A 24,551-nucleotide genomic window follows, 5' to 3' on the forward strand; every position below is an offset into this window, starting at 1 on the left:
TGGCATGCTGTTTTTTGTTTGTTTGTTTTTATAAAGGCATGAGCCACCACCGTCCGGCAAATATTTATTTATTATGCATACAGCGTTCTGCCTGCATCCCTGCAGGCCAGAAGAGGGCACCAGATTACATTACAGATGGTTATAAGCCATCATGTGGTTGCTGGGAATTGAACTCAGGACCTTTGGAAGAACAGGCAGTGCTCTTAACCTCTGAGCCATCTCTCCAGCCCGAGGCATGCTGTTTTTATTACTAGGTATTTGTGGCATAACTTGAAATCAGGTTTGGTAATAACTCTGGCATTATTTTTATTTTCAGGACTGTTTTGGCTATTTGGGGTCTTTTGTGATTCCATATGAATTTTAAGATTCTTCTCTCAGTTTCTATGGGTATTGTATTGGAATTCTGATTAGTATAGCATTGAATCTGTGGATTGCCTTTGGTTGGAAGTTATCTCCATTATTACCCGGCCAGGCCATGAGCATGGGTGGTATTTCTGCCTTCTGGAATCTTCAATTTCTTTCTTCAGTGTCTTAAAAGTTTTCATGGTAGAAGTCTTTCACTTCTTTGGTTGGGCTAATTCCAAGATGTTTTTGAGGTTATTGTGAATGGGGTTGTTTTCTTACTTTTTCCTCAGTATGTTTGTTGTTGGCATACAGCAAGGCTACTAATTTTTGTGTTAGCTTTGTATCCTGCTACTTCCATGAATGTTTATCAGCTGCAGGTTTTTTTTTTTTGTTTTTGTTTTGTGGCGTCTTCAGGAGTTTTTATGTGTAGAATCTTACCATCTGCAAACGCACATACTTATGCTTTCCTTTTCTATTCATATCCTCATTATCTCATTCTGTTGTCTTATTACCCCAAGGCTTTGAGGCCTATTGTTGAACAAGAGTGCAGAGAATAGACATCCTTGTCTTGTTCAATGGAAGCAGATCAAATTTTTCTCCATTTAGTATAGTGTTAACTGTGGGCTTGTTGTATATTGCTGCTGCCTTTATTGTGTTGAGATATGTTTCCTGTGTCTTTAGATTCTCCAGGACTTTTGCCATGAAAGGATATTGAATTCTGTCAAGGCCTTTTCTGCATTTAATGAGACGATCACTTGGTTTCTGTCTTTTGAGTATATTTATGCGGTGGATTACATTTATTGATTTATGTATGATGAACCACCTCTGCATCTCTAGGATCAGGTTGACTTAGCCATTTTGGATGATCTTTTTAAATTAGTTTGCAAGTCTTTTATTAAGAAAATTTATACCCATGTTCATCTAGGACAATGGTTCTCAACCTTCTTAATGCTTTGACCTTTAATACAGTCCCTCATGTTGTAGTGACCCCCAACCATAATTTATTTCACTGCCACTTCATAGCCGTAATTTTGCCACTGTTATGAATAATATAAATATTTGAAATGCAGGATGGTCTTAGGCAACCCCCATTAAAGGGCCATTTGACCCCAAAGGTGTCATGACCCACAGGTTGAGAACTGCTGACCTAGGAGAGATTGTCCTATAATTCTTTATCTTTTCCCTTTCTTTCTTTCTTTCTTTCTTTCTTTCTTTCTTTCTTTCTTTCTTTCTTTCTTTCTTCCTTCCTTCCTTCCTTCCTTCTTTCCTTCCTTCCTTTCTCTTTCTTCTTATCTCTTTTTCTTCCTTCATTTCATTCTTTTTTTTTTAAGGGTCTTTGTTTGGCCTGGGTATCAAGGTAATATGGCTTTGTACAAAGAATTCCAAAAAGATTCTTTCTTTTCTATTTTACAGAAGAATTTCAGGAGTATTGTTTTCAGGTCTGATACAATTAAGTACGACCAAGGACATAAAGTAAACTCCACCCAGTGCTGCAAGGTGGTCTACTTTAGACAGTAGTTCAATATATATACAACTAATGATACAGGAATTTTACTCCTACAGAAATTCTGGCACACTTACAAGAGACATGTTTGGTCATGCTCATGAAACCACTGTTTGTAACAGCAAAAGAAAACAGTAAAAAGTATAAACAACCAAAAGCTACCAATAATATTAACAAAAAAACTTGGAAGCACCACAAATATTATCAATAAAATCAATATCATAGTATATTCATGAAATACTACTCAATAATAAAAATGAATCAATTTGGATATTAACATGGATGAACTTTAGGAACATAATACCTTATAAAAGTTAGAAAACATATACTGAAATAATAACATGAATTCAAAACCAGACAAAATTAAACAGTAGAGATATACAGAGTTGGGAAACCTATAAGAAAAACAAGTGACAAATTCTCACAGAGATCAGGTTGTGACTGACAGGAAGAGTGAGGACGGATGTACTAGAAAGGCACAGAGGGCTGGTCTCCAGTGCTTGACGGCAGCGCTCTGCACTGCGTCTGCTCTATTATCCTTCAATGTCACAACCGCACACCGTGGACCTTATTGAACTTAGGATATTTTAAATGAGAAAGAAATTACTTTACCACATTTTCATTTAACTTTTGGTAACAAAATACTTTATTGGTACCACTTAATGTAAAAAATATAGTAATTCTTTCATTGTTCAGCTTCCATCTTTAAATAAATGCTAGCTTTAAAAAATAGGAGTTAAAGTAAAAATCATTTGATTATCTCAAAACCAAGTCAAAATCCACCTTTGCAAATAATCACGTTCCCTAATTTTAAATACCATGTTCACGGTCTTCACAATAAACATGTATAAAGGAGATGCTGGCGTTTCTTACTTCGCAGAAAGCACTTATGCATCTTAAAAAACCACCTAAACACTCCCCCAGCTAGACCCTTCAACAATTAGTTATTATGAAACTGGATTCACTTTAGCACCTAGAAATTTGGCATTTGTGACATTTGAGAGTGTATGACTTACTGAACAAAAATGACTTTTCGTGGGTTTTCATGGGTTATGTACAAATAGTAGGTCCCTTTTAAAAGTCAAGGGTTAAAAAAATTATGCATGCCTTTTACTTTGTCTAGTAAATGGCCCAATGATAAAATATCCATGTGTGATAAATATTATAGTACAGTCCTATTAGAATATAATTTCTTATTCATCTTAACTCAATATAATTTACACTTCAATTAAAATAACATTCAATCTGTACATAATTTTTTAAAGTACTCCATAATTCATATTTCTATCAGATTACTTTCCTTCCTTCCCTTTTCTCAAACCAGAGTGATTTTATTATATAATGCATTAAATAGCTTTTTTTTTTCCAATGAAACTCCTTCAACTGAAAGTATAATACAAATGCAAACACAGTTGTGGCAAATATTAACATATTAGAAAATAAATATATATGTACCCATGCTAAATAAGACAGTGCAAAACAAAAGCCATACAAAACCATGCTATAATGTTCTTATCTTCTATGCCTCTTCAGGAAGGTTCTGATGCATCCGGCTTATAGAAAAAGATGTTCCCAAAGATAGTTATTTTCCTGCATGCCAATGAAATAAAATGCTTTGTTTAAAAGCTCTGCATTTACTTGTTTGTTCAAAACAATCTACTGCAGCTTTGACTATGCATTTTGAACATGATGGTAACATAAGGATATATTTATAAACAAACCATAGATTCTAAACTATGTCTGCTGTATCCATTGGCTTAAAAACAGATATTTAGAGGTAAAGCAACAAGAAGTTAAGGGGCTTTGCTTTCTGCCTCCATGATGGGCTGGAGATTCCAGATATGCCATTTAATTATTCTCTGTGAGAAAATATTCTGCATGTGATCAACAAAAGCTCTCATTTAAAAACTGAAGTTGAATAATTGACTTAGTGGTTAGCAGGTGATATCCGCCTGTAGAGAATGACAACCCATGTTCTGTTCCCTGTAGGAATGTGCTGACCACCCCAACGTCAGCCTAGCACACCTGGACCAATCAGAACACAGGTACCAGGCAGAATCTATTTCAAACTATTTTGGGAACAAATATCAAATTTCATTTTGTCAACTGTTTCATATTATAGTACTCTCACAAAACAGGCTTTGCATCAAAACACCTGTGTTTGCTTCTTACCTCAATCTGAACTACAAAACACATTCAGAAAGAACATGAAAACCAGCTTTTCTCTGGAAGAGGCACAGAATCTCGAGTTGGAATTAAGGCTGAGTAAACAGTGCTGGTTTGTGATTCAGACTTGAATGTGTTGATGCTGTCACCCAGCAGCATCACTGTTTGTTCTGTACGCCTGTTTGCGAAGATGCATCTCTATTTCCTCCCTGAAGACCATCATTCCCAGGTGGGAGTGAGAAGCCTCGTTCATGGCTTTGGATTGGATGCACATCCGGTACTGCTCAGGCGTCAGCTCATCTGCACAGTGTTTCTCATGCCAGAGGTGGAAAAGACCAGGAACTGGAGTCCGAATCACAATGAGATCACCATGTAAGTATTTCCGGTAAAGATGAACATCTTCTCCACCCCATCCTTTTACTTCCATGTCGAATCCACCTGCAGGAACAAAACTGACACTTCAAGTGTCTGACAGCCAGAGCATAAACAAGCATCCTAACAGCAAATGTTCTGCTTCAGAGGAGATGGCCTGGGACAGCACAGAGACGACGGCACAGTAGGATAACTTCTGGTCTGGAAATCCCATTAACAGCTGACATTTAGACTACGCAAGTTCAACATCAGCTGCTGAGAACATCGCCATCACAGTAAGTATTTAAGAACACTAAGTTCTACAGGAAGTCAAAGGAGAAGGAAATACAACCACACCCCCACCATTAATACTTTTTTCTGTCCTTCAAGAAACAGGATCTTTTAGGTTATAGAAAACTTTCCAGAGGGGAAAACACAAGAAATGGACCAAGTGGGAGACAGAAGTTTCAGACTGGGTGCACAGATGGTATCACACAGGACCGTTCTCTGGACCACACCGCCACCATCTTCAGAGTTCAGCTCAGCCTGTTTGCAAAAGATCACCACAGACTGACTTGTTGACGACTGACCTTCCTCACAGGAGCAGGGAGGGTCGTGGGACCCTCACTGCAGTATCCAGCCCCGTCTCCCAACCAGGGATATACAATCTGCCCTAATTGCAAGTGGCCTCTGGGAGGACAGTACACAGTGTAGGAAGGCCTAGGGAGGGGGTGCAATCCATTTGGCCATGGGGGAATCTTTATCTATGCTGAGTGCAGGCTTTCCAGTGTGGCTGCTTTGAAATCCTCTCCACTCCAGCCTGTAACTTACTTATTGGTCTGTAAGTAAGCCTAATGGATTCAATGGAGAAAAGTGCTAGACTGTACCTTGCTGTCTCCTTGGGGTCTTTGGAGGAAGAGTAACATTGCTTACATCTTCTTTAGGGAAGGGATTTTAGCAACAGATGGTTTAATCCATAGGAAGGAACTGGGTTGCTGAAGGAGTTCAGAATAAAGATAAGGCCTAGGTTTAAATACTAAGAAATGCCCAGTTTTAGAGTTAAACACAGGCAGAAAAAGGTAAATCAGCAAGAGGCTGAGAAGTGAATTCAGGCAAGGGAGAAAACACTGGAAAAGATGCCAAGATAGTAGCCAATTGAAGAAAGTATTCAAGGAAGAAGCTGCCAGTTGTGTGTTACTCAATTAGGGACTTAAAAAAAAAAGAAAGAAAAAAGAAACAGAAAAATAATTCAAGAATAGTGAGCATGGTGGTGCACACCTGTAATACCAACACTCATGAGGTAGAGGCAAAGGCATCTTAAATTTGAGGACAGTCTGAGCTACTAAAGGCTGTGCATGGATGCAGCCGGGTCCAGTCTCCATACTGAATAAATTAAAAAAGAGAGAGAGAGAGTGACAGTGGACATGGCAGCATAACTGTTATAATCTTATTAGCAAAATTCTGATGAGCAGTAAAAGCAGAGGCTAACTGTAGTGGGTGGCAATGAGATGGAGATACTCTTAAAACTGGGTTCAAGCTAAACAACTGACTTTTAAAAAGTTAATTAACTAATGAGCACTCTGTCTGCATGCCAGAAGAGGACATCAAATCCCACCAGGTGGTTGTTGGTGCTGGGACTAGAACTCAGGAACTCTGGAAGAGCAGCCAATGCTCTTAACCACTGAGCCATCTCTCCAGCCTCAACAATTGACTTTTTAAAGATGTAAGGAAAACAAAAAAGTACTTGAAGTTTTTTGAACAGTTAGAAAACAATCTTAAAAACACAATTCTGTTCAGAAAGAGAAGAGGGAAGAAGGACGTACTAAGTTCTCAGTGCAGGTCACAAGTTTACTAAAACCCTGAGACCTAAACAACAACCCATAACAAAACCCCCAACAAGATATTACTTCACACACACTCCATAACAGCTGAAATTAAAAAAAAAAAAAAAAAAAAAAAGGTAACAGGGCTGAAGAGACGCCTCAGTGGTTAAGAGCACTAGCTGCTCTTCCAGAGGTCCTGAGTTCAGTTCCCAGCACCCACATGGTGGCTCACAACCACCTGTAATGGGATCTGATGCCCTCTTCTGGAGCACAGATGTACATGCAAACACAGCGCTCATATACATAAAATATATAAGCCAATCTTAAAAAGAAGATAACAATACCAACTATGAGGCTGCAAAATCATTAGCACTATCATATTCTGCTGGGAGAATGTAAACAGACAGAGGCCTTTTGGAAAGCACCATGGCAATTCCTGAAAAGGTTAACCACAGTTACCTGATGGATTACTTTTCTCCCTGCTGTGACTAATACCTGACATGAAGCAATTTAAGGAAAAATTATTTCGGCTCACAGTTCAAGGGTCCATCACAGCAGGCATGGCTGCAGGAGTGTGAGCAGTTGGTCACATTTTCTTCCCAGCCAGGTTCAGAGAGTGATGAATCATGCAGTTAGATTGCTTTTTTTTTTTTTTTAATTCAGTTTAGGACCCTAGCGCATGGAATGGGATGGCCCACATTTAACATGGGTCTTTCCATCTGAATTAATTCAGAAATCCCTCACAGACATGACCAGAGTTTTGTTTCCTTGGTGGTTCTAAATCCCTTCAAGTTGATATTCAAGATGAACCATCACACCATATAACCCTACTATAGGAAAGAGAATGAACAACATATCTCCACAAAAGTGTATACACTAATATTCAAATGTTTATAACAGAAATACTCATAATAGCCTAAAAACAGAATCCAAGTATCTATCTACAGACAGAAAAATGTGGTATAACCATATAGTGGAACATTATTTGGCTAAAAAAAAAGAATAAAGTAACCAATACATGGCACACAGCTAAACCTTGAAAATATCATGATGAGTGAAAGAAATCAGTAATAAAAGACCATGGGATGTGCAACTGCAATTATATTAAGTGCTCAGAAGAGGCAAATCAATAGGAAGTAGATTAATGGGTTTGGGAGTGAGGAAATTGGTGGGCAATGGAGAATAATTACTAATGGGCATATGGTTTCTTTTAAGGGTGATAACAGTCTAAATTGATTGGTGATAACTATACAACTTAGGTAACTGTACATTTCAAGCTGGTAAATTTCACATGTGATCTGTAAGTCAATGTAGTACTCAAAACATTACAATATTGTTACAGCGTACAAAAATCTGTTTTTGAAAGATAGTGAGTGCTTATATTTTACTATGTTAAAAAAATTAGGGAAATGCCATTTGCTTTATCATTACTTCTTGTTTTCCCATTATTCAAGTATTATAATGATAAAGAAACAGAGTGGAAGGACTTAAATAAATGGCTAACTATAAAAGTGAATTTATTATAGATTAAGAATATCACAAGAAATATCCTATGGCTTCCACTGCATTATGGAAATGGAGACAGTAAATAACCTGGAGTCATAGGATTCACTTACCAACTACTCTCTGACGCTTGACTTTTTGTGAATATGACTAAAACTGAGGGGAAGAGGGAAACTAAGCCAGACCTTTCACCACTTCTTCGGGCCAGGGGTAGACAACGTCTCCAGCTCCCACTTCAGAGAGGCCCTCTTCCCCTCTGTCTTCACTCTGGGATTCTGCACAGTACTTAAACAGAAAACTAAAAAGGGCGTCATCTCTAAATGAAAAAGAAGAAGCCCTTTAACTAGATACTCCACGGTTTCTTGAGCTGTGATACCTACTACATCTTTACTGACACAACAGTAGTTATATCAGCTCTAGAAGAGCACTCCAAACAAGCTGCAGCACAGTAACATTCAGTCAAGTGTTTTCTCAATGTGGAGTGTTTTTGTTTTTAAAGAAACTAGTAAATTTAGTTTTTACCTTTATAACCCCACTTGTACTAATCTAAAGACATTAATTATAAACTTCACTTTACCTTTCATATTTCAGATATAACCCTTACAATTTAACCAAAAGTACTCAAATCTGACACCTTCTGGAAAAATGTCATAAGGCCTAGACTAAAGACATCAAGTTCTATCCTTAGATGTAATGTATACTTACCAATGGTCAGGAAATCTGATTGATATTGACAAGTCATCCCGAAGCCAAAATCTCTCCAAAAACCAGAATCCTTTTTATGAACCTTATGTTAAAGAAGAAAAAAAATTTAAATTTAATCTTTAATAACTAGAAGTTTTAATCAATAATTAAACCATTTTACAAAAGCTGTTTGTGCTGTCATTTCTGTGACTGACAAGGGATCATATGAACTTATTCTGTTAAAACCTTACAAACAAACAAACAAAGACTCCAATCTGCAGGAGCACAGGCTTCCTGTCGCTTGGAATTGAGCTGAACTCAGCCCCGTGCAGAGTCCAGGCTGAGTTACTAATAACAAGACAGCACAGTCCTGACGTCAGGGGACTCCTGAGAGGACAAGAGCTACATGTATGTGTGCCACATGTGCCATGATCACCTGTACACACACTTATCTGGGTGTTTACCAGCACCCACTCCCCAACTTCTTTGGTACAGTTTTGTTCTGGTAATTATTTGGTGCTACATGACCTGAAGTTTTAGGAAACTCCTGACACCTGTACCTTCTCAACCAGGCTTTGTACCTGTGAGATAGTTTCACCCCACTTCGTTCAAGTTGATTGCTAACAGGTACTGAGACAGAATTCAAACCAACAAGCTAAAAAGGGAGGGTTGTTGGGCACATTAGATCCTTTACTCTTAGGAGAAAGTTTGTTCTTTTTATGCGGCATAAGCAAGGGGCCAACAAACTACAGCCCTGGGCTAACTCTTGCCTGCCACCTGCTTTATAAATAACTTTATCATGACAAAGTTTTCACAATACAAGGAGAGAGAGAGCTGCACATTTGGCCTGGAAAGCCTAAAATATCTCCCATCAGCTCTTCACAGAGTTTGCCAACAACTGGTAAAGGGTACAAAAGAAGTTTGGAACTACCAAATTCTTTTTTGCCATGAGGAAAGCCAATATTAAAATAGTTGCTGTTGAAGTCCTAGTAGAGAAACACAAAATTAGGGATTTATAGGAAAGTAGCAAACCAAGATATACTCATTTCAAAAAGGCTGTGCCACATGCCAAGACCAGGGGAAGGCAGGACAGAGGAACAGCCTAGTCTGTGTCATAGTTTCTTACAGAACACTCTGAGCAGGTAAAACTTTGAGCCGGGACCTGAATGAAAGGAGAAGCCATGCAAATATCTGGAAGACAGTGCAAGCCAGGAGGGAGCATCCACAGAGCTTTGTCTAAAGACTGTTCAACAGAGGAAGGAGTGACTGTGGCAAGAATACAGTAAGCGAGACCCTGAGGCGATCCAGAAGAGGCAAAATGCTAGGATGAGAGCGAGGGAGGACGGCTGAAGGAGCCCTCGTCAAGGGCAACGGATCAGCTCTAGTCACCACGGAAGGGCAGGCTGGGCCCAGGAAGTTGTTTGTCTTCAGTCCTATGGGGCAGCTCTTCAACTGGGAATGGCAGAGGCTGGGGCAGCAAGGCAGACAGAGCTCTTGAGAGGAGAAGGAAGATCTGGATGCTTATAAAAGACAAGTGAAATAGAAACAAAGTAAGCTGAAGGTGAAGGCTTCTGGGAGGGGCAGGGATCAGCATGATGCCAAGGACAAAGGGTGGTAAGAAGTAGGGGTGCAAGGCTCCACGGCAGCCCAGGAGCCGAGGCCTGGACTCAGACATCTAAGGCCGAATGTGTGTGGAGAGGACTGCGGTCACCTCCCTGGCCTGGGTGACAGTCATCCTTAAGAAGGTTGGGATTCTGTAAGACAGCACTGCAGAGAACAGCAGACAAAGGAGGAGAGTACACAGCAAAGCACCCAGGGCTACTCAGGCCCACTGAGTCTGGCCTGGGTCAGGACACGAAGGTAAGGAGGGCTAAAGCAAGGTACCTCATGCAAACTGTGAGCACTGAGACAGCTTCCTGCAGAAACAAAGCTGGAGTTGGAATCTGACTGACAAGGGAACCAAGGTAAAGATGTCCTGGGGGAAGAGTTCAGACAAAACGATAGTTCACCAAGGCCTGCAGGTAAGAAGATCAGTAGGGATTAGGGAGGAAGACTCGAGGAGAGGTATTGTAGCCAACAGTCTACAAACTTATCTTGTAGAAAGCTGTACAGTAAGTATTTTCGGGTCTAAGGAACATACAGTCTGTCACAGTTCTTGTATTGTGAAAACAGTCATTGACATAAATAATCAAATGAGTAGGCTGTGCTCCAGTAAACTTTATTATGGACACTAGGATTTTAACTTCATATAATTTTCATGTGTGATAAAATATTAATTTAAAAACCATTAACATTTTACATATAATCCCCAATTTGTGGGCTGATAAAGTAAGAAAGACACCAGGCAGTGGTGGCACACACCTTTAATCCCAGCACTCGGGAGGCAGAGGCAGGTGGATCTCTATGAGTTTAAGGCCAGCCTGGGCTACAGAGTGAGTTCCAGGGCCTGGCTAGAACTGCATAGTGATACCTTGTCTTAAAAAAAAATCAGTTCACATTAATTAAAGAAGGATAAATTTTAACCACAAACCACAGCTGCTGGCCTCTGACCTCTAGCCTAGGATAAGCAGGGCCATGTTACTAGTCCAGTGTGTTTGGTCATATGGTTTGGCCTTTATCCTAAAAGCAGTAGAACTTCTCTGAAGAGCTGTAGGAATAATGCGGATGTTTTTGAAAATCACTTGCTAGATTAAAGAGAGTAGGTTAGAAAAGCCAAGATGAGAGGCCACTTATGAAGCAATAATTATAGGCAAGGATGTAAAGCTGGCGGTGTACACAGAACAGAGAGAAGTGGATGGAAGTGGAAAAGACTTAGGGAATGGACCTAAGTCCAAGTGACTGAATGGGTGGCAGTGAGGATTAACGCCAGACGACACAGGCTGCGTCTTGAATGAGGGGTCAAAGATGTGCCATCCTCTCAGATGGAACCCAGAGGGAGGACTGACCCAGAGAAGCACACCGTGGAGTTGGGCTCAAGCCATTGAAGCAGGAGCCACTTGTGAACACAGAGAGCAGGAAGAGGAGCTTTGCAGAGACTAACAATTGTAACAAGGTGCATATGGTCTGAAAATGCTGCAGTACGAAACAGGAGAGAAGATCAGAAGACAGAATGAGCCAGGCATCCCTGAGGGCCCTGCTCAGCTGGGAACTGACAGACGAAGACTAACTTTTTCGTTCCATTTCCTTGAAGCGGGCATGTTTTCCCCCTCTAAAATATAAAGTTCTCTTACAGCAGGACTTTCACAAATTCTGATCATTCCTACAGTATAATTAGCACACAGATCAATGCCATGCATATGGTTAACATTTGATTTATATGCTGAATGAATAAATAAATGAATTTATAAGTATAGTTTTACTGACAGAATAATTTCAATATTCTTTTTCTTTTGAAATGGTGCTAAAGACTGAACCCAGAGTTTGACTGTAATAGCTGAGGCTAGTATGAACGTTTCTTATGTATCCCAGGCTGGCCTGGAACTTGAGAGCATCTAGTCTTAGCCTGTCAAGTACTGAAATTACAGGAATGCATCACCATGCCTGGCTTAAAGTCTAAAATCTCTTTAGTCAAAATACAACAATGTAGAATATTAAAGAAAGCAAACTACCTATTTTGACATCTCTACCCCACCCTAACTCTGATTCTATACATACTGTGACTGTGAAGGGAATATGTTCTTTAAATTTAGTTTCTATGAAAACTCTTCAAATGGTATCAGTCTAGAGAAAAGGATTAATTATCTCTGTTTCATCTTGAAACTTATTTGGATTTTTAATCCCAGTTGTTAATACTTATTGCACTGCTACATTGCTACATGAAGCAGGCAGGCTAACCATAACCTAAATATCTAGCCCCCACCGTCCTATCCCCCAGGAATGCCAGGTTCACAAAGGCGGCAGCAACACGGAACCCTCTTTGAATGTATACTGTAACACACATCTACCACGGCTACAGCTAAGTCCTGATCTTTCTTATTTTCATTCCTTTCTTTTCCTCAGTTTCTACATCTGGTCCAACAACAAGCTATCAGGTCTGTTTCCAAATAATATCTAAATATCTGTGCAATTAACATCTTTTGCACAGCTATAACCACACCCCACTTCCATCTGCAAAAGTCCTACTGGCTGCTTCTTGCCAGAGTTATAGTCTTTCTTCTCTCTAAATGCTAGCACCTGTATCATACATACAATATATTAATTATACACAATAACAGGCTTCAGTATGACATTTTTCTCACATGTATATAATTTGTTTTGATCATATTCACCCCCATTATCTGTAGCAGAATATTTTTTTAAGATGTGTTACATTTGTTTATACTGTGGAACATTTGTTTTAATGATGCAAAGATGTGTTGCATTCTTTTATGTTGCATTTGTTTAACTGTGAAGCTGTATTATTTTGCCTGTCTAAAACACCTTATGGTCTAATAAAGAGCTGAATGGCCAATAGCAAGGCAGGAGAAGGATAGGTGAGGCTCGTAGGCAAAAAGAATAAATATGAGGAGGAATCTGGGAGGAGAAGAAGAAAGAGTAAGAGAACAAGGAGAGGAGGACTTCAGGGGCCAGGCACCCAGCTATCCAGCTACCTAGCCAGCCACAGAGTAAGAAGGAAAGAAAAGGTATACAGGAATAGAGAAAGATGAAAGCTCAGAGCAAAAGATAGAAGGGGTAATTTAAGAAAATCTGGCTCTCTCTTCTTCTTCTTGTTCTCTACACACGTGTCTTCCACAGGCCTGGGCATTCTCTGTCCCTTTCATCTTAATAAAACTCTTGTTAGTGGAAAAAAAAAAAAGAAAGAAAATCTGGCAAGAAACAAGCCAAGGTAAGGCTGGGCATTTATAATTAAGAATAAGCCTTTATGTGTGATTTATTTGGGAGCTGGATGGTGGGCCCCCAAAAGAGCAAAACAACCAGCAATAATTACCCTCTTCCCCCACCCCCCATCTGCTCATCCTCTTTTCTTTTCTTCTGTAATCCAGTAAGTTTCACTAAGGTTGCTTATAGGACTGTAGATGAGAGGTTATGTATAGGAGCATAGGCAACCTATCAGTGGCTATACTACTACAGAAGATGTCTGTCTTTCCCTAGTCATTCATTTCTAAAAGATTTGGGATATGTGATTAGGTGGATGTGAGTGATCCATTTACCACTTTGGTCCTATTTGTATATATACTCCTAAACAATACTGACCTATCCATAGGTAATGAGAATTGTGTGTGTGTGCTCACGCTTGCTCTGTACCATGGTGCACAAAGTGCTAACCCTGGAAACCAGGTGAATGAAGTACAGGAACACTATCTCCTAGCTTTATAATGTCTCTGTAAACCACATCACTTCAAACAGTAAGCATATTTAACATTAATAAAGAAGCTTATTTAAGTATAGCTTAGGCAATAAGTAAGGCCTTGATGCATGGCATTTGCCTTTTATGACTTTCTACATAATCTCCTACAGTGTATTAATCCCTCAAAGTTGTTCAGCAAAGCAGTTTTTAATTTCCAGTTAGTGGAATTTAAAAATTAATTTTAGTTTAAGTACTACTAAAATAAATTGGCAGAAATGTGACTGTAACAATTGCTACCTTCTGGAACATGAGGGTTTTTCTGTGGTTAAATGTTTTGTCCTGCCACTATCATTTAATTCTAAAGTAATAGAAATAAAAGCCTTTTGCTGGGGGTGGGAGGCAAAAAAGGCTGTGAACTGTACACGAAACAGCAAATTTTTCAATTGAAACTTTATTTCTACTTGTACAACAAACATAAAGGAAACTAGAAGAAAAACCATCGAGCCTTTCATAACCAAAGACATAAGGTCTCACCAGCTGCTGCTCCACAGGGGGTGGCACATCCTGGTTGGCATAAACAATGGCGGGATTGTAAAGACTGAACACCACAGGATAAAACACCTTTTTACCTAGAAATAAAATATATGGGTATTTCACATAAAGAGGTTATAAATGAAAGACTCTTATTATTATATTTTTATCTTTTATAGTGATAATTTTATCAATACTGAAGTTACAGAGTATCATTGTCTATTTTATAACACAGAACAGGTCAAACTATGAAACTGTAGCTGCAAACTAACAGGAGAAAACATATTAAAGGGTGTTGCATGCTTTCTACTATGTGGAGGATGCAGAGGCGTTCTCTCAGGTCCGCAGGAGGTGAGCCATGTCATTACTCTGTGTTCTCACCTCCTCAGCACTAACAGATGTACAGGAACCTCTGACAAGCGCCAAGGAATTCAGATATTTCTGCTCCTCCCTTTTCAAACAGAGTCAATAAAAACAGTAAGTACTTAAATACTGTGCAATGCATAGATATAAAGAGTAATAAAACAGAACTGCAGATAGATTTAAACCAAGATCTGAGAAAGACGAGAAGACCTTGTCATGGCACTCAAGGACCTTACCAGCTAACTAAGCCACTTCGCCTCAGTAGAGGAACCCTTGCCATGACTGGCTTCAGACAGATGTGCTAGCATCAAGTACCTAGTAATGGTCAAGGAACCTGTTACACAGCGGCCTCTTTATTTTTCATACTTATAAATTTACAAATTTCTTTTGTATCTACAATGTATAAAGCAATGTACTGTAAATCACTTTAAAATGCATGACCTGGAGACCAAACACTACTTGTACACAGTCCTCTGCATGCCTCTGTAAGGTGTGTGCATGAGTATGTGTATGCGTAGGTGTGTGTGTGTGTGTGTGTGTGTGTGTGTGTGTGTGTGTGTGGACACATTATCTTCCTGAGACTAAGAACTTCTAACTCTCCCCTCTACACCACCTGTGTGACTCTGGCCTCAGCTGCTGCCTTTTCATCAACTCCCAGACTTACCTTCCTTTGTCTTTCCTTCCTCTGCATGCCTCCACACCCACTTTAGGGCTCTACACATACTAGGCAAGCATTCCACCACTGAGATCACCCCAACCAAGCCTCTGCATTTCTTTACTTCCCTTTGGAAAGAACGGCTAGAATCTGACTCCAAGGAGACAAAGGATTTGAACATCAGAGGCTCAACATTTCACTGTACTATTTATTGTCTCAGTTAAATCATGCCTAATATAGCTTTGAAAAACATCCTAAGGTTTAATAGAAACTTGTTTTCCCTCAAATCATGTGACTAACACTGGAATGAGCTGACATTCCCCTAAGCTCCCAGCACGGCCTCCTTCAACAGTGTTTTACCCACCTGGCTCAGCGTTTAACCGGCAGCTGTTAAGGAACTCGGCTGAGAAATATATATCAACATCACAGAAAAACATCAAGACCTCTCCCTTGTCCCAAGCTTGGGCACCCACGTTTAGTCCTCGTCCACGATTAAATTCTTCATTCAGTGAGACCAAGGTGTAATTGTGAAAGTTAGATTCACTATGAGGAAAGCACATACAAGAGCCAATAAGTTCCATTTAAAGTTTGACAATGTCCTTCCGTCAACAGAACTTACAAAATATATTTTATATTTCAAATAACTTATTATGTTGGTTATATATTCACACAGGGTAAGGAAATCTTTAGCTTCATGTGTTTGTTCATTATCAGGAAGAGATTCACCAAATGCCCACACTTGAAGTAAAATGCTAATGGTATGATATGTAAAAGGGGCACTGCCTTCTTTTGAGAGCTTAGAAATGTACTGTGAAAGAAACGTATATATGTGGAAAAACAGCCATAGTTTCCGGTAACTAATAATGCATTCTATATAAATAATACACACTGAACGCTCTTCTAGCCTCTTTCAGATCCCCAGAACAAATGCTCCCTGATCAGAAGCTCCTCCCTGGTACCAAACAGGAAGTAGGCTCTTTAATCTCCATCCTCCTCTTCAGCTGTTTCCCTTAGTATCATGGGACATGTTTGTTTGGGTATCTTCCCACTCCATCAAAATGTGACACAGTGCCCCTCACAGAGTAGTAGTTAAATAATATTTGCTGAATGAATGAACGAATAGTGGTTTTGGGAAGAGATTGCTTGTGCCTGTAGTAGCTGAATGTCAGATGGGGAACTTGAATTACACCTTGACAGGATCCCAAAGTAAGTGGCAAGTAAAATACTTTCAAATAATCCTCAGAAGCAAAGAAGGTAGCTGGGTCAGATTATCCACACAGAAACAATGAGGAGAGGGTCACACCAATGAACTGTAAAAGAGGAAGAATGAGAGGAAAGCTAGAATGAGGGGCATCATCCATCCCAGGCCAAACAACTTTGTTAGTGCCTTAAAAGGAAGGAGGAGTCAGCAGGATTTTCTTCTAGGACAGTGGTTCTTACAGCGAAGCCCTCAAACCTGATGCCACCTGGCAAGGCACCAATCAGATGGTAAGTTCTGGAGCTACACCTCAGAGTCGCTGATTCAGAAGCAAGGGCTGGAGTTAGCGTCTATGCTTTAATGAGTCCACTAGGTGCCGCTGGCATTAAGGCTAGAGAACCACTGAACAGGAGTCTGGGTACCCAGACTCTTCTCTCCATCTTATGGTGTATAAATCTCTCCCTTTGTTTTGAGAAACTGCCCACTGCCAGCCTGGATGCTCTGATCACAGACTATCCCTCACTCTACCTACCCTAATAATGACTGTCATTTCCTAGGGTAAGGCCTAGGCTCATATGTGGCCAACTGCAAAGCCTCCACTCCACTCAGCCATAATGACTGAGTAGTTCAAGGGTGGGTGAACGTTCTTCCCTGGGATTTTCTCTCCTGAATCTCTCGGATGACGAGGATGTAAGCCAAGAGCTGCCAACAGCCAAATCCCTCCCCAAGTGGAAGAAGCCAATCTGCAGCTGGAGGATGGAGTCAACATGCAGAAAACAGACAAGACCACAAGAAAATCTTCATGGTATTTAAGGGTTGATTCCAGTCCTTCAGGTCCCAAAGTTATTCTGATTACTTTCTTCTCCAAATTTATTTGCAATAATCCTGTCATTTTGGGGACGTATCCAAGATTCTTCAGTGTTGCCTATATTCTCTTTAAGCAGGCTCAAGGTTTCTTCATTTTCTACAGAAGATCCTGACAACACAGGGAGGTGGTTTCAGTAATACACCAGGGTAAATGACTGGTACTTGGGAGGTGGCTGAAAGCAGTAAAGAGGGAAGTGGGGCACGAAGGAAGTGAGAACTGGGCTTAGGACCAGTGGTAGTAGCAAAGAAGGGACAGAGAAAAGGCCCCGAATAGAAAGTAACTCACCAGAGACCACTAGAAGTAGAGTAAAAGACTCTGGCTCTCAGATATTAGGCCCAGGGCCTATGAAAATTGTCTCCTTCTGAGCTGAAAGAGGGCCACCATGATGTGAAGAGGGAAAGATGGTGAGTCATATTTTTGTCCATCAAGGCTGAGAGTCCTTGCAGGACATGGACAGGGACATAGGTTGTGGGACTCAACAGATGGTAGCTGAATAACTCAAGAAAAATGGCTGCTCACAACCAGCAGAAAGGTAAAAAAGCCATGAAAGATATGCAGTTTATGGTGTAGTAAAAGCAGACAACCAACCTAACAGTATACAGCATATTTACATTAAAAATTAAAAATCACACACAAGAACAATTTTAAAGAAGGAAGGATTGGCTATCACATGTAAAAGAACCATCAAGAAAAAGGCTGAATTTGGCAACTGAGTCTTATATTTGGGCCCACAATTTGGAGATAAAAATTTCATTTTAAAGAGTGAAAAATTATTAAGGAATTGCTAATTCATTCATTCAAACCTTTGAGCATCTACTATGTGCCAGTACTACACGAGCTGCTTAGTTACAGAACTACTTTTCCATGAAGTTTGGTTGTAAAAGAAAGAAACAGAGCAGTATCTACTGTGTACGGCAGAATCAGGTGGGAGGTTGTAAAGACAGAGACCTAAGTGCCACGTTGAGGAGGGAACGGAAGCATGGGTATAGGCGGGAAGAAAGGTGAGGTAAGTTCAGACAGTATCGAAGTAGAGATTAGATTTAGAAAAGGGGACAGGGGCTGGGGATTTAGCTCAGTGGTAGAGTACTTGCCTAGGTTTGGTCCTCAGCTCCGGAAAAAAAAAAAAAAAAGAAAGAAAAGGGGACAGAACCTGCAAGATGCAGCAAGTGGGTAGATCATAGGACATCCTGATCATCCCTGGCTACCTGCTAAGCAATTAGGGAAGATGAGCTTGTAGAGTCACATGTGAAATGAGGAACTTACTATCATTACCACCCACCCATATACACATGTAAGGACAACTTTGTGTGCGTGTGATGTATGTGTGTATATGTATGATGTATATGCATGTACATGTGTGTACACATTTGTGTGTGTGTGCAAGTGAATGTCAGGGAACAATCTTGGGTGTTACTTTGCCTTCTATATTAAGACAGGGTCTCTGTGTTGTCACTGCTCACGTCAGCTGGTCTGGAACTTCTGGATATTCTCCTGCCTCCGCCTCCCATCTTGCACAGGAACCATGGGATTACAGTTGCATGCTGCCAAGCTCAGCTTCACATGGGTTCTGAGGACTGGAGCTCGGGTCCTCACACTGCGCAGCAGGACTTTACTGACTGATTCCTCTGCTCTGCCCTCAGCCAAGACTTTCAAACGCAGCTATTTAAAATCACGAAGCACCCGAATTCTCATCCTTCTTACACACGTTAACACTTAGCATGTTTGCGGCTCACCAACCTTGAGATAGATTCCAGGATAGACTTGACTTTAGATAGTCCTTCTTTCCCAAAATACACAACTGTGAGATGAATCCTCTTGTCTTGATGAATACAAACATCTCTAAGAGAATTGAAAGATAAAGTTTGTTCAAGAAAACATACAAGGCACAACTCATTCAGAAAGTAATCACATGACATTTGGCAAGAAAATGAGTATGACACTATCAATACAGAAGGAAATCACATGCAGCATTAAGTAAATATACAAGTGAGGATCCTGTCTAATTGTTAAAGGTATTACAGTGAAGGAACATGGTCTGTGTGTCAGTGAGTACAACAAAGACCATGACTACTTTACTGTCATATTTCAAAATATTTTTGGAACATTTGCAATGGGATTGTAGTAGCAAATTAAAAACTATTTGAGGAAGTACATCCTATCAGTTCAGAACCAAATAAATAAATGTCTCAGATCAAGAGACTGTTCTCAAATGGAACAATTCAAAAGATTAGCCAGTGCTGCTGGCACAGTGCTGATTCCGCCTGTCATCAAGAACAGCTGCCATGATGGAGGTTACTTAGTAAAGAGGATAATGTAGCCTCTTATAGCAATGCCAGGAAAGGCAATTTGAAAAAGCTGTAGGAAATCATATCTCATGGGAGCTATTTCAAACAGGCAAAACTCAGTTGGAAGTGTGACTTTTGGATATCCTATCACAGAGTAGAGTTAACTAATTTTTATATATGAAAAGAAAGATTAGACTCATAAAGAACTAAAACTGGTATATTAAAACATGACAATTGTTAAATTGAAACAAAAAAGCAGCCTTTTCCTTAAATGGTTCTTCTGACACACTTTAACATTTAACATTTTAAAAGAACACAATAAGTACTCTGCTTCCTAAGATGGAATGTTCTCCTACTTTTAGTTGAATGTTTATATTTTTAAGTTGATTTCAATCTTAAAATTCAAATTGCTTTCAAGAGATTTTACTGGGAGAGGGAAATGTTTTGGTGGTTTGTGAGTTTACACATTCCTCAAAAGTCATGAAAATACGGCTTAATCTTAAAATATCTTTTACATTATCTTTAGACTATATGGATTTTTATTGTACATAAATTAGGCTTCAATATAGTTGGTTTTTAAAAGTTTAACTTATTGGGGTTGGAGAGATGGCTCACTGGTTAAGATCCCTGGATGCTCTAGCATAGGATCCAGATTCGGTTCCCAGGCCACATGGAGGTTCATAACCATGTTGAACTCCAGTTCCAGGGGACCTGATGCCTTTTTCTGGCCTCCATGGGCACTGTACACATGTGGTGTACATATATACATGAAGGTAAACACTCATACGTGTAAAATAAATCTTTTAATAAAAGTTCAGCTTATCTTAAATTCAACACAAAGTCAAATTGAGTTTCCAAGTAGTTGCCACCTTCAAATTTATTTCATAGCTCAAACTGTCAAGAAACATAATGCACTATATATGCTTTAAGAAAAAGAGAAATCTAAGAAATATCCATTAAAGCCTATAAAATTATTCTATAGTTCTAAGTAATCGTATTGGGTGAAGATTAAGTAAATCTGTACAAAATACGGTATTTAAAGAACTTAGCCACGTCTGCAAGTTCCGAGTTACCTGAAGTTCTGCATAAACTGTGAAAATGCTTCAGTCCTTTCAGCAAGTGGCACAATGATATTAATAATTGATCTCGTAATGTCAATCATCTCATTCTTCACTTTCATGAGTGGCCCAAAAGGGCGGAAGAGGGTCACATGTCTGTATTCCATAAGGTCTGCTTTCTTAAAAAAGAGTTCATACTGTGTGCCTTTATCTCTCTCAGTACGATAATAGCCTAAAGGAAAGAGTTTGGAACAAAAACAAGTTCATGTCAAAGTTCAATTCAATAGGAATACAGACTTCACTCAGGCAAGGATCGAAAGTATTAAACCAGACTGTGGGCACTTTATCTATTTGTGAAAATACCTACTACGTATAGCCAGAAACAACTACTCTTTGGAAGAAAAGGTTCACAAAAGAAGCTTTTTGCTCTGGTATATTATTCAATCCACAAAATAACATCCAGTGTTATTTATTCCTTTTTACATACAACTTTCCCCCCTTAATACCAGACCCTATTGCCACAGCGCCAAACAAATACTTCTGTAATATTAAATTCTGAGCCCAAGAGTCAAAACTTTTATTACTTGGTTCAACTCAACAAAAATTAATCAAATACCTTCATGTTAGTCATAGAGGATACAGAGACCATGTGGTCTCAGTTATGAGGGAGGGCCAGTCTAGTTAGGAAGACAGAAAAATAAACAGTAACAATATAATGTGTTATATGTATATGTATGTATATACACATATGTATAGACACACATGCATATACATATAGATATACATATATACACATACATAAACATATAAATATATATATATATATATAAAAGTCAGACAAAGAAATATTAGTATAGATTTTCATACAATGATTTGAGGTGTGTTTAGGAGACTGACTGGGCAATATGAGTTTTAAGTGTAACTAACACTCAGGAGTAAAAAGGTTAGCCTCACCCCAACCCTCCTAAGGCTTACAGTCTAAAAAGAACCACTACTAGGATACGGGCAACACCACATAATGCAGCAAGTTCTGTGACAGAGGATGCACTATAGAGTTGACAAGAGCACACAGAAAACATCACTATTTTAGGCTTGAGGTTAGAGGCCACTTCCTGGAAGGAATGGCATTTACACCAAGGCCTGGAAGAGGAACAGAAGTTGCTTAGTGGTTGCCAGGAATTAATTTAGGAGAAAGACAGCCATGGCACAGTGGAGGATAAGTAAAAGACAGACTATATTCCAGCAAGGTGACAGGCGCTAAGGAGAACTACAAGCAGAGGCTGCAGGACATACAACTGTCACGTTCAGAGCAGGTATAAGGACATGTCATATGCTACTTAACTATCCTATTTCCTCTGCAGCTTTCAATTCTGCCATGAAATACAAAACAAAACAAAACAAAACAACAAAAAAAAAACCTCAAAAAACCAAAACAAAACTCTAAGCTTTCCAGAAAGTTGGGAGAATTTTGAGAGAAACAACTAGTAAAAAAATTGGCACGACTTAACAGCAGGGAAAAAGAGGCGGCCATAGGAAGAAGGTAGCTAAAATGCCCCAGCAAAGCACAACGCCTTGCCCAACAGCTCTCAGAAGCCACACAAGTGACAGCCATGACAATCTGGAGTCAAACAAGATGCTTATGTGGTAGGATATTTATAGAACAAAGCAAAAAGAACTTTTAAAAAACACTTATATCCAAAAGGGTGTTCTTTGCAGTGAAATATCTAGCAGTGGGCATTAATATGGACACAGGTAGGTAGGGGTGTACAATTACTTCTTTTTAGAACAATTACCAAATATCTAAAATGTACATGACCTTTAAGTTATACACCATCTTAAAAACCATATTCTGGGTCTGGAGACAGCGCAGAGGTTAGGAGCACTGGCTGCTCTCCTAGAGGACCCGAGTCTGATTCCCAGCACCCATACGGCAGCCTAACTGTCTGTAACTCCAGTCCCAAGGGATCCGACACCTTCTTCTGGTCTCTGCAAGCAATGCACACACGAGGTGCATTACACATGCAGACAAAAACACCCCTACACATAAAAATAAAGGAAAGCCCATATCCTTTTTGCAGTTTGTATTATGAAAATGTGCTACTTCCTTATGTTTCCAAATATAAAACTATGTATTCCCTTTGATGCTGTGACCATTTGCTTCTCTCAAAGTGGAAAAATACCATTAACCTACCGCATTAGATTTTCTCATTCCTTATCAAATGGTTTTCAAATTTTGAACCTTAGTTCATACATTTTTAAAAACATAAGAGGAACATCAACACCAGATAAGAGAGGAATGCAAATCACATGGCCCACAAGAGTCCTTCAACTTAATAGTCTTGTATTTAGGCTTAGATTTACTCTGTTTTCCCAACTCTTATTCTTGTTTTTATTATGATCTCATTTTAACTTTTTCCAAAAGCCATTTCAAATTTTTAGTGAAATAAAATGGATAAAAATATAAATGCTTTAGTACTGTGGTAATAATTGATATATTAGCATATGCTACTAGCATTCTGTTATACTAACATAAGACTTTATCAAGATATTAAAATTGTTTTTATATTTGTGTGTGTGTGTATGCACATGCACACGTGCCACAGCATGTGGGTGGGGTCAGATGACAACTTGCATGGATCTTACCAACATATTTTTCATATTACCTTCTATGAAGTCATTTTCATTAAATATCAGTTTCTCTCCAAGGGGGCCCTCCTCATCTTCCTGTTCATCATCTTCATCAGGATTATTAATGACCTCCAAGCCAGCTTCAATAACTTCTACCAATTCATCTCGTTTGTCTTTTCTAACTGGCTTTTCTTCAGGATGGCGAGTGAGACCCATTTCCAACTGAAATACTTTCATTAAAGTGAAACTTTCAAAGGGAATGACTCCATACTCACTGGGTAGTTTGGCTCCTATGCTAACTTCAGCTCTGTCGATCTGGGAATGAAGAAACTCTAAGAGATCACTAGGTGTCTGCTCTCTGTTGCCTTGATAGCCTATGCCATTAGCCCCTATATTCTTTTTCTCTTGCAATGATCTCATCTTCTCACTCATTTCTTGTAATTCTTGCTTTAGCTGGGCAATCTGGCGTTTCAGACTGGTTGCCCTGGTTTGGTAATGTTCTTCTTGCTCCTGCAGGAGGGCCTGGTAATATTCTTTACCATAATTTTCTCTACCAACACCAGGAAGAGATGCATTTCCATCAGTCTGGGGGGCACATTCCAGGAGGTACATAAATAATACTAAGCAGAAGAACAAAGCAAGGCCCAAGAGCAGCCACTGGGTCCGGCTGTGAAGAATCGGTCCTCTTCTAGACATCCTCACCACTGTGTGTTTGCCTAACAAGACAAGCTCTCTGCTTGTTCATAACTTTAGCGAAAAATTACCAGAAGTTAAAAACAAAATTAGGATTTCCATAAAAGGGTACCCAAGTGAACTCTGCTGTAGTTTAAAAAGATTCTTTCTTCAATAGTCATGACTACTTGCAGAAGTGAGAAATTAAGTGTATGTCCTGTATTGTTACCATGATATCCACACTAAGCAATCTGATCTATAAAATCCATTCTATGGGTGGTGACTTTTCTGAAAGAAACAGATTAGAGTCAATCAGAATTTTGTTTCTTTAAGTATATCAAATAGTTGGCAGCTAAGTTACTACTGTATGTAGAGTTCCAGGGAGCTGCTAACACAGTTTAAAATAATTGCTAAGCACTGGGAGAAAATATTCAGAAAAATATTATATAAAATATTAAAATATTGCCAGGTGGTGGTGGCGCAGGCCTTTAATCCCAGTACTTGGGAGGCAGAGGCAGGAGGTTCTCAGTGAGTTTGAGTCCAGCCTGGTCTACAAAGAGAGTTCCAGGACAGCCAAGACTGTTACACAGAGAAACCTTGTCTTGAAAAACAAAAAAAAAACAAAAAAAA

General features: G+C 39.4%; 1 protein-coding gene across 1 annotated transcript; it reads right to left on the minus strand.

The window, feature by feature from the left end:
• Positions 1-2,132: 2,132 nt before the first annotated feature.
• Positions 2,133-24,277, minus strand: Csgalnact2 (chondroitin sulfate N-acetylgalactosaminyltransferase 2). The gene is made up of 7 exons (XM_059258458.1): positions 23,285-24,277; positions 20,637-20,853; positions 19,016-19,117; positions 15,577-15,755; positions 14,198-14,292; positions 8,398-8,479; positions 2,133-4,453 (listed from the first exon to the last, which is right to left on the minus strand). Exons 1-7 carry the CDS (start codon positions 23,943-23,945, stop codon positions 4,161-4,163), a joined length of 1,629 nt encoding a protein of 542 aa, XP_059114441.1. The 5' UTR covers positions 23,946-24,277; the 3' UTR covers positions 2,133-4,160.
• Between the last annotated feature and the right edge of the window lie 274 nt (positions 24,278-24,551).

This window comes from Peromyscus eremicus, chromosome 3 (genome assembly GCF_949786415.1).
Source record: "Peromyscus eremicus chromosome 3, PerEre_H2_v1, whole genome shotgun sequence".
Lineage (NCBI taxonomy): Eukaryota > Metazoa > Chordata > Mammalia > Rodentia > Cricetidae > Peromyscus > Peromyscus eremicus.

Coding starts and splice junctions, on each gene's coding strand:
- Csgalnact2 (XM_059258458.1), bottom strand. CDS start 23,945: ATGTCTAGAAGAGGACCGATTCTTCACAGCCGGACCCAGTGGCTGCTC. Junction 8,480..14,197: donor CCCCTGTGGAGCAGCAGCTG/GTGAGACCTTAT, acceptor CTTTAACATAAG/GTTCATAAAAAGGATTCTGG. Junction 4,454..8,397: donor ATCAGATTTCCTGACCATTG/GTAAGTATACAT, acceptor TTGTTCCTGCAG/GTGGATTCGACATGGAAGTA.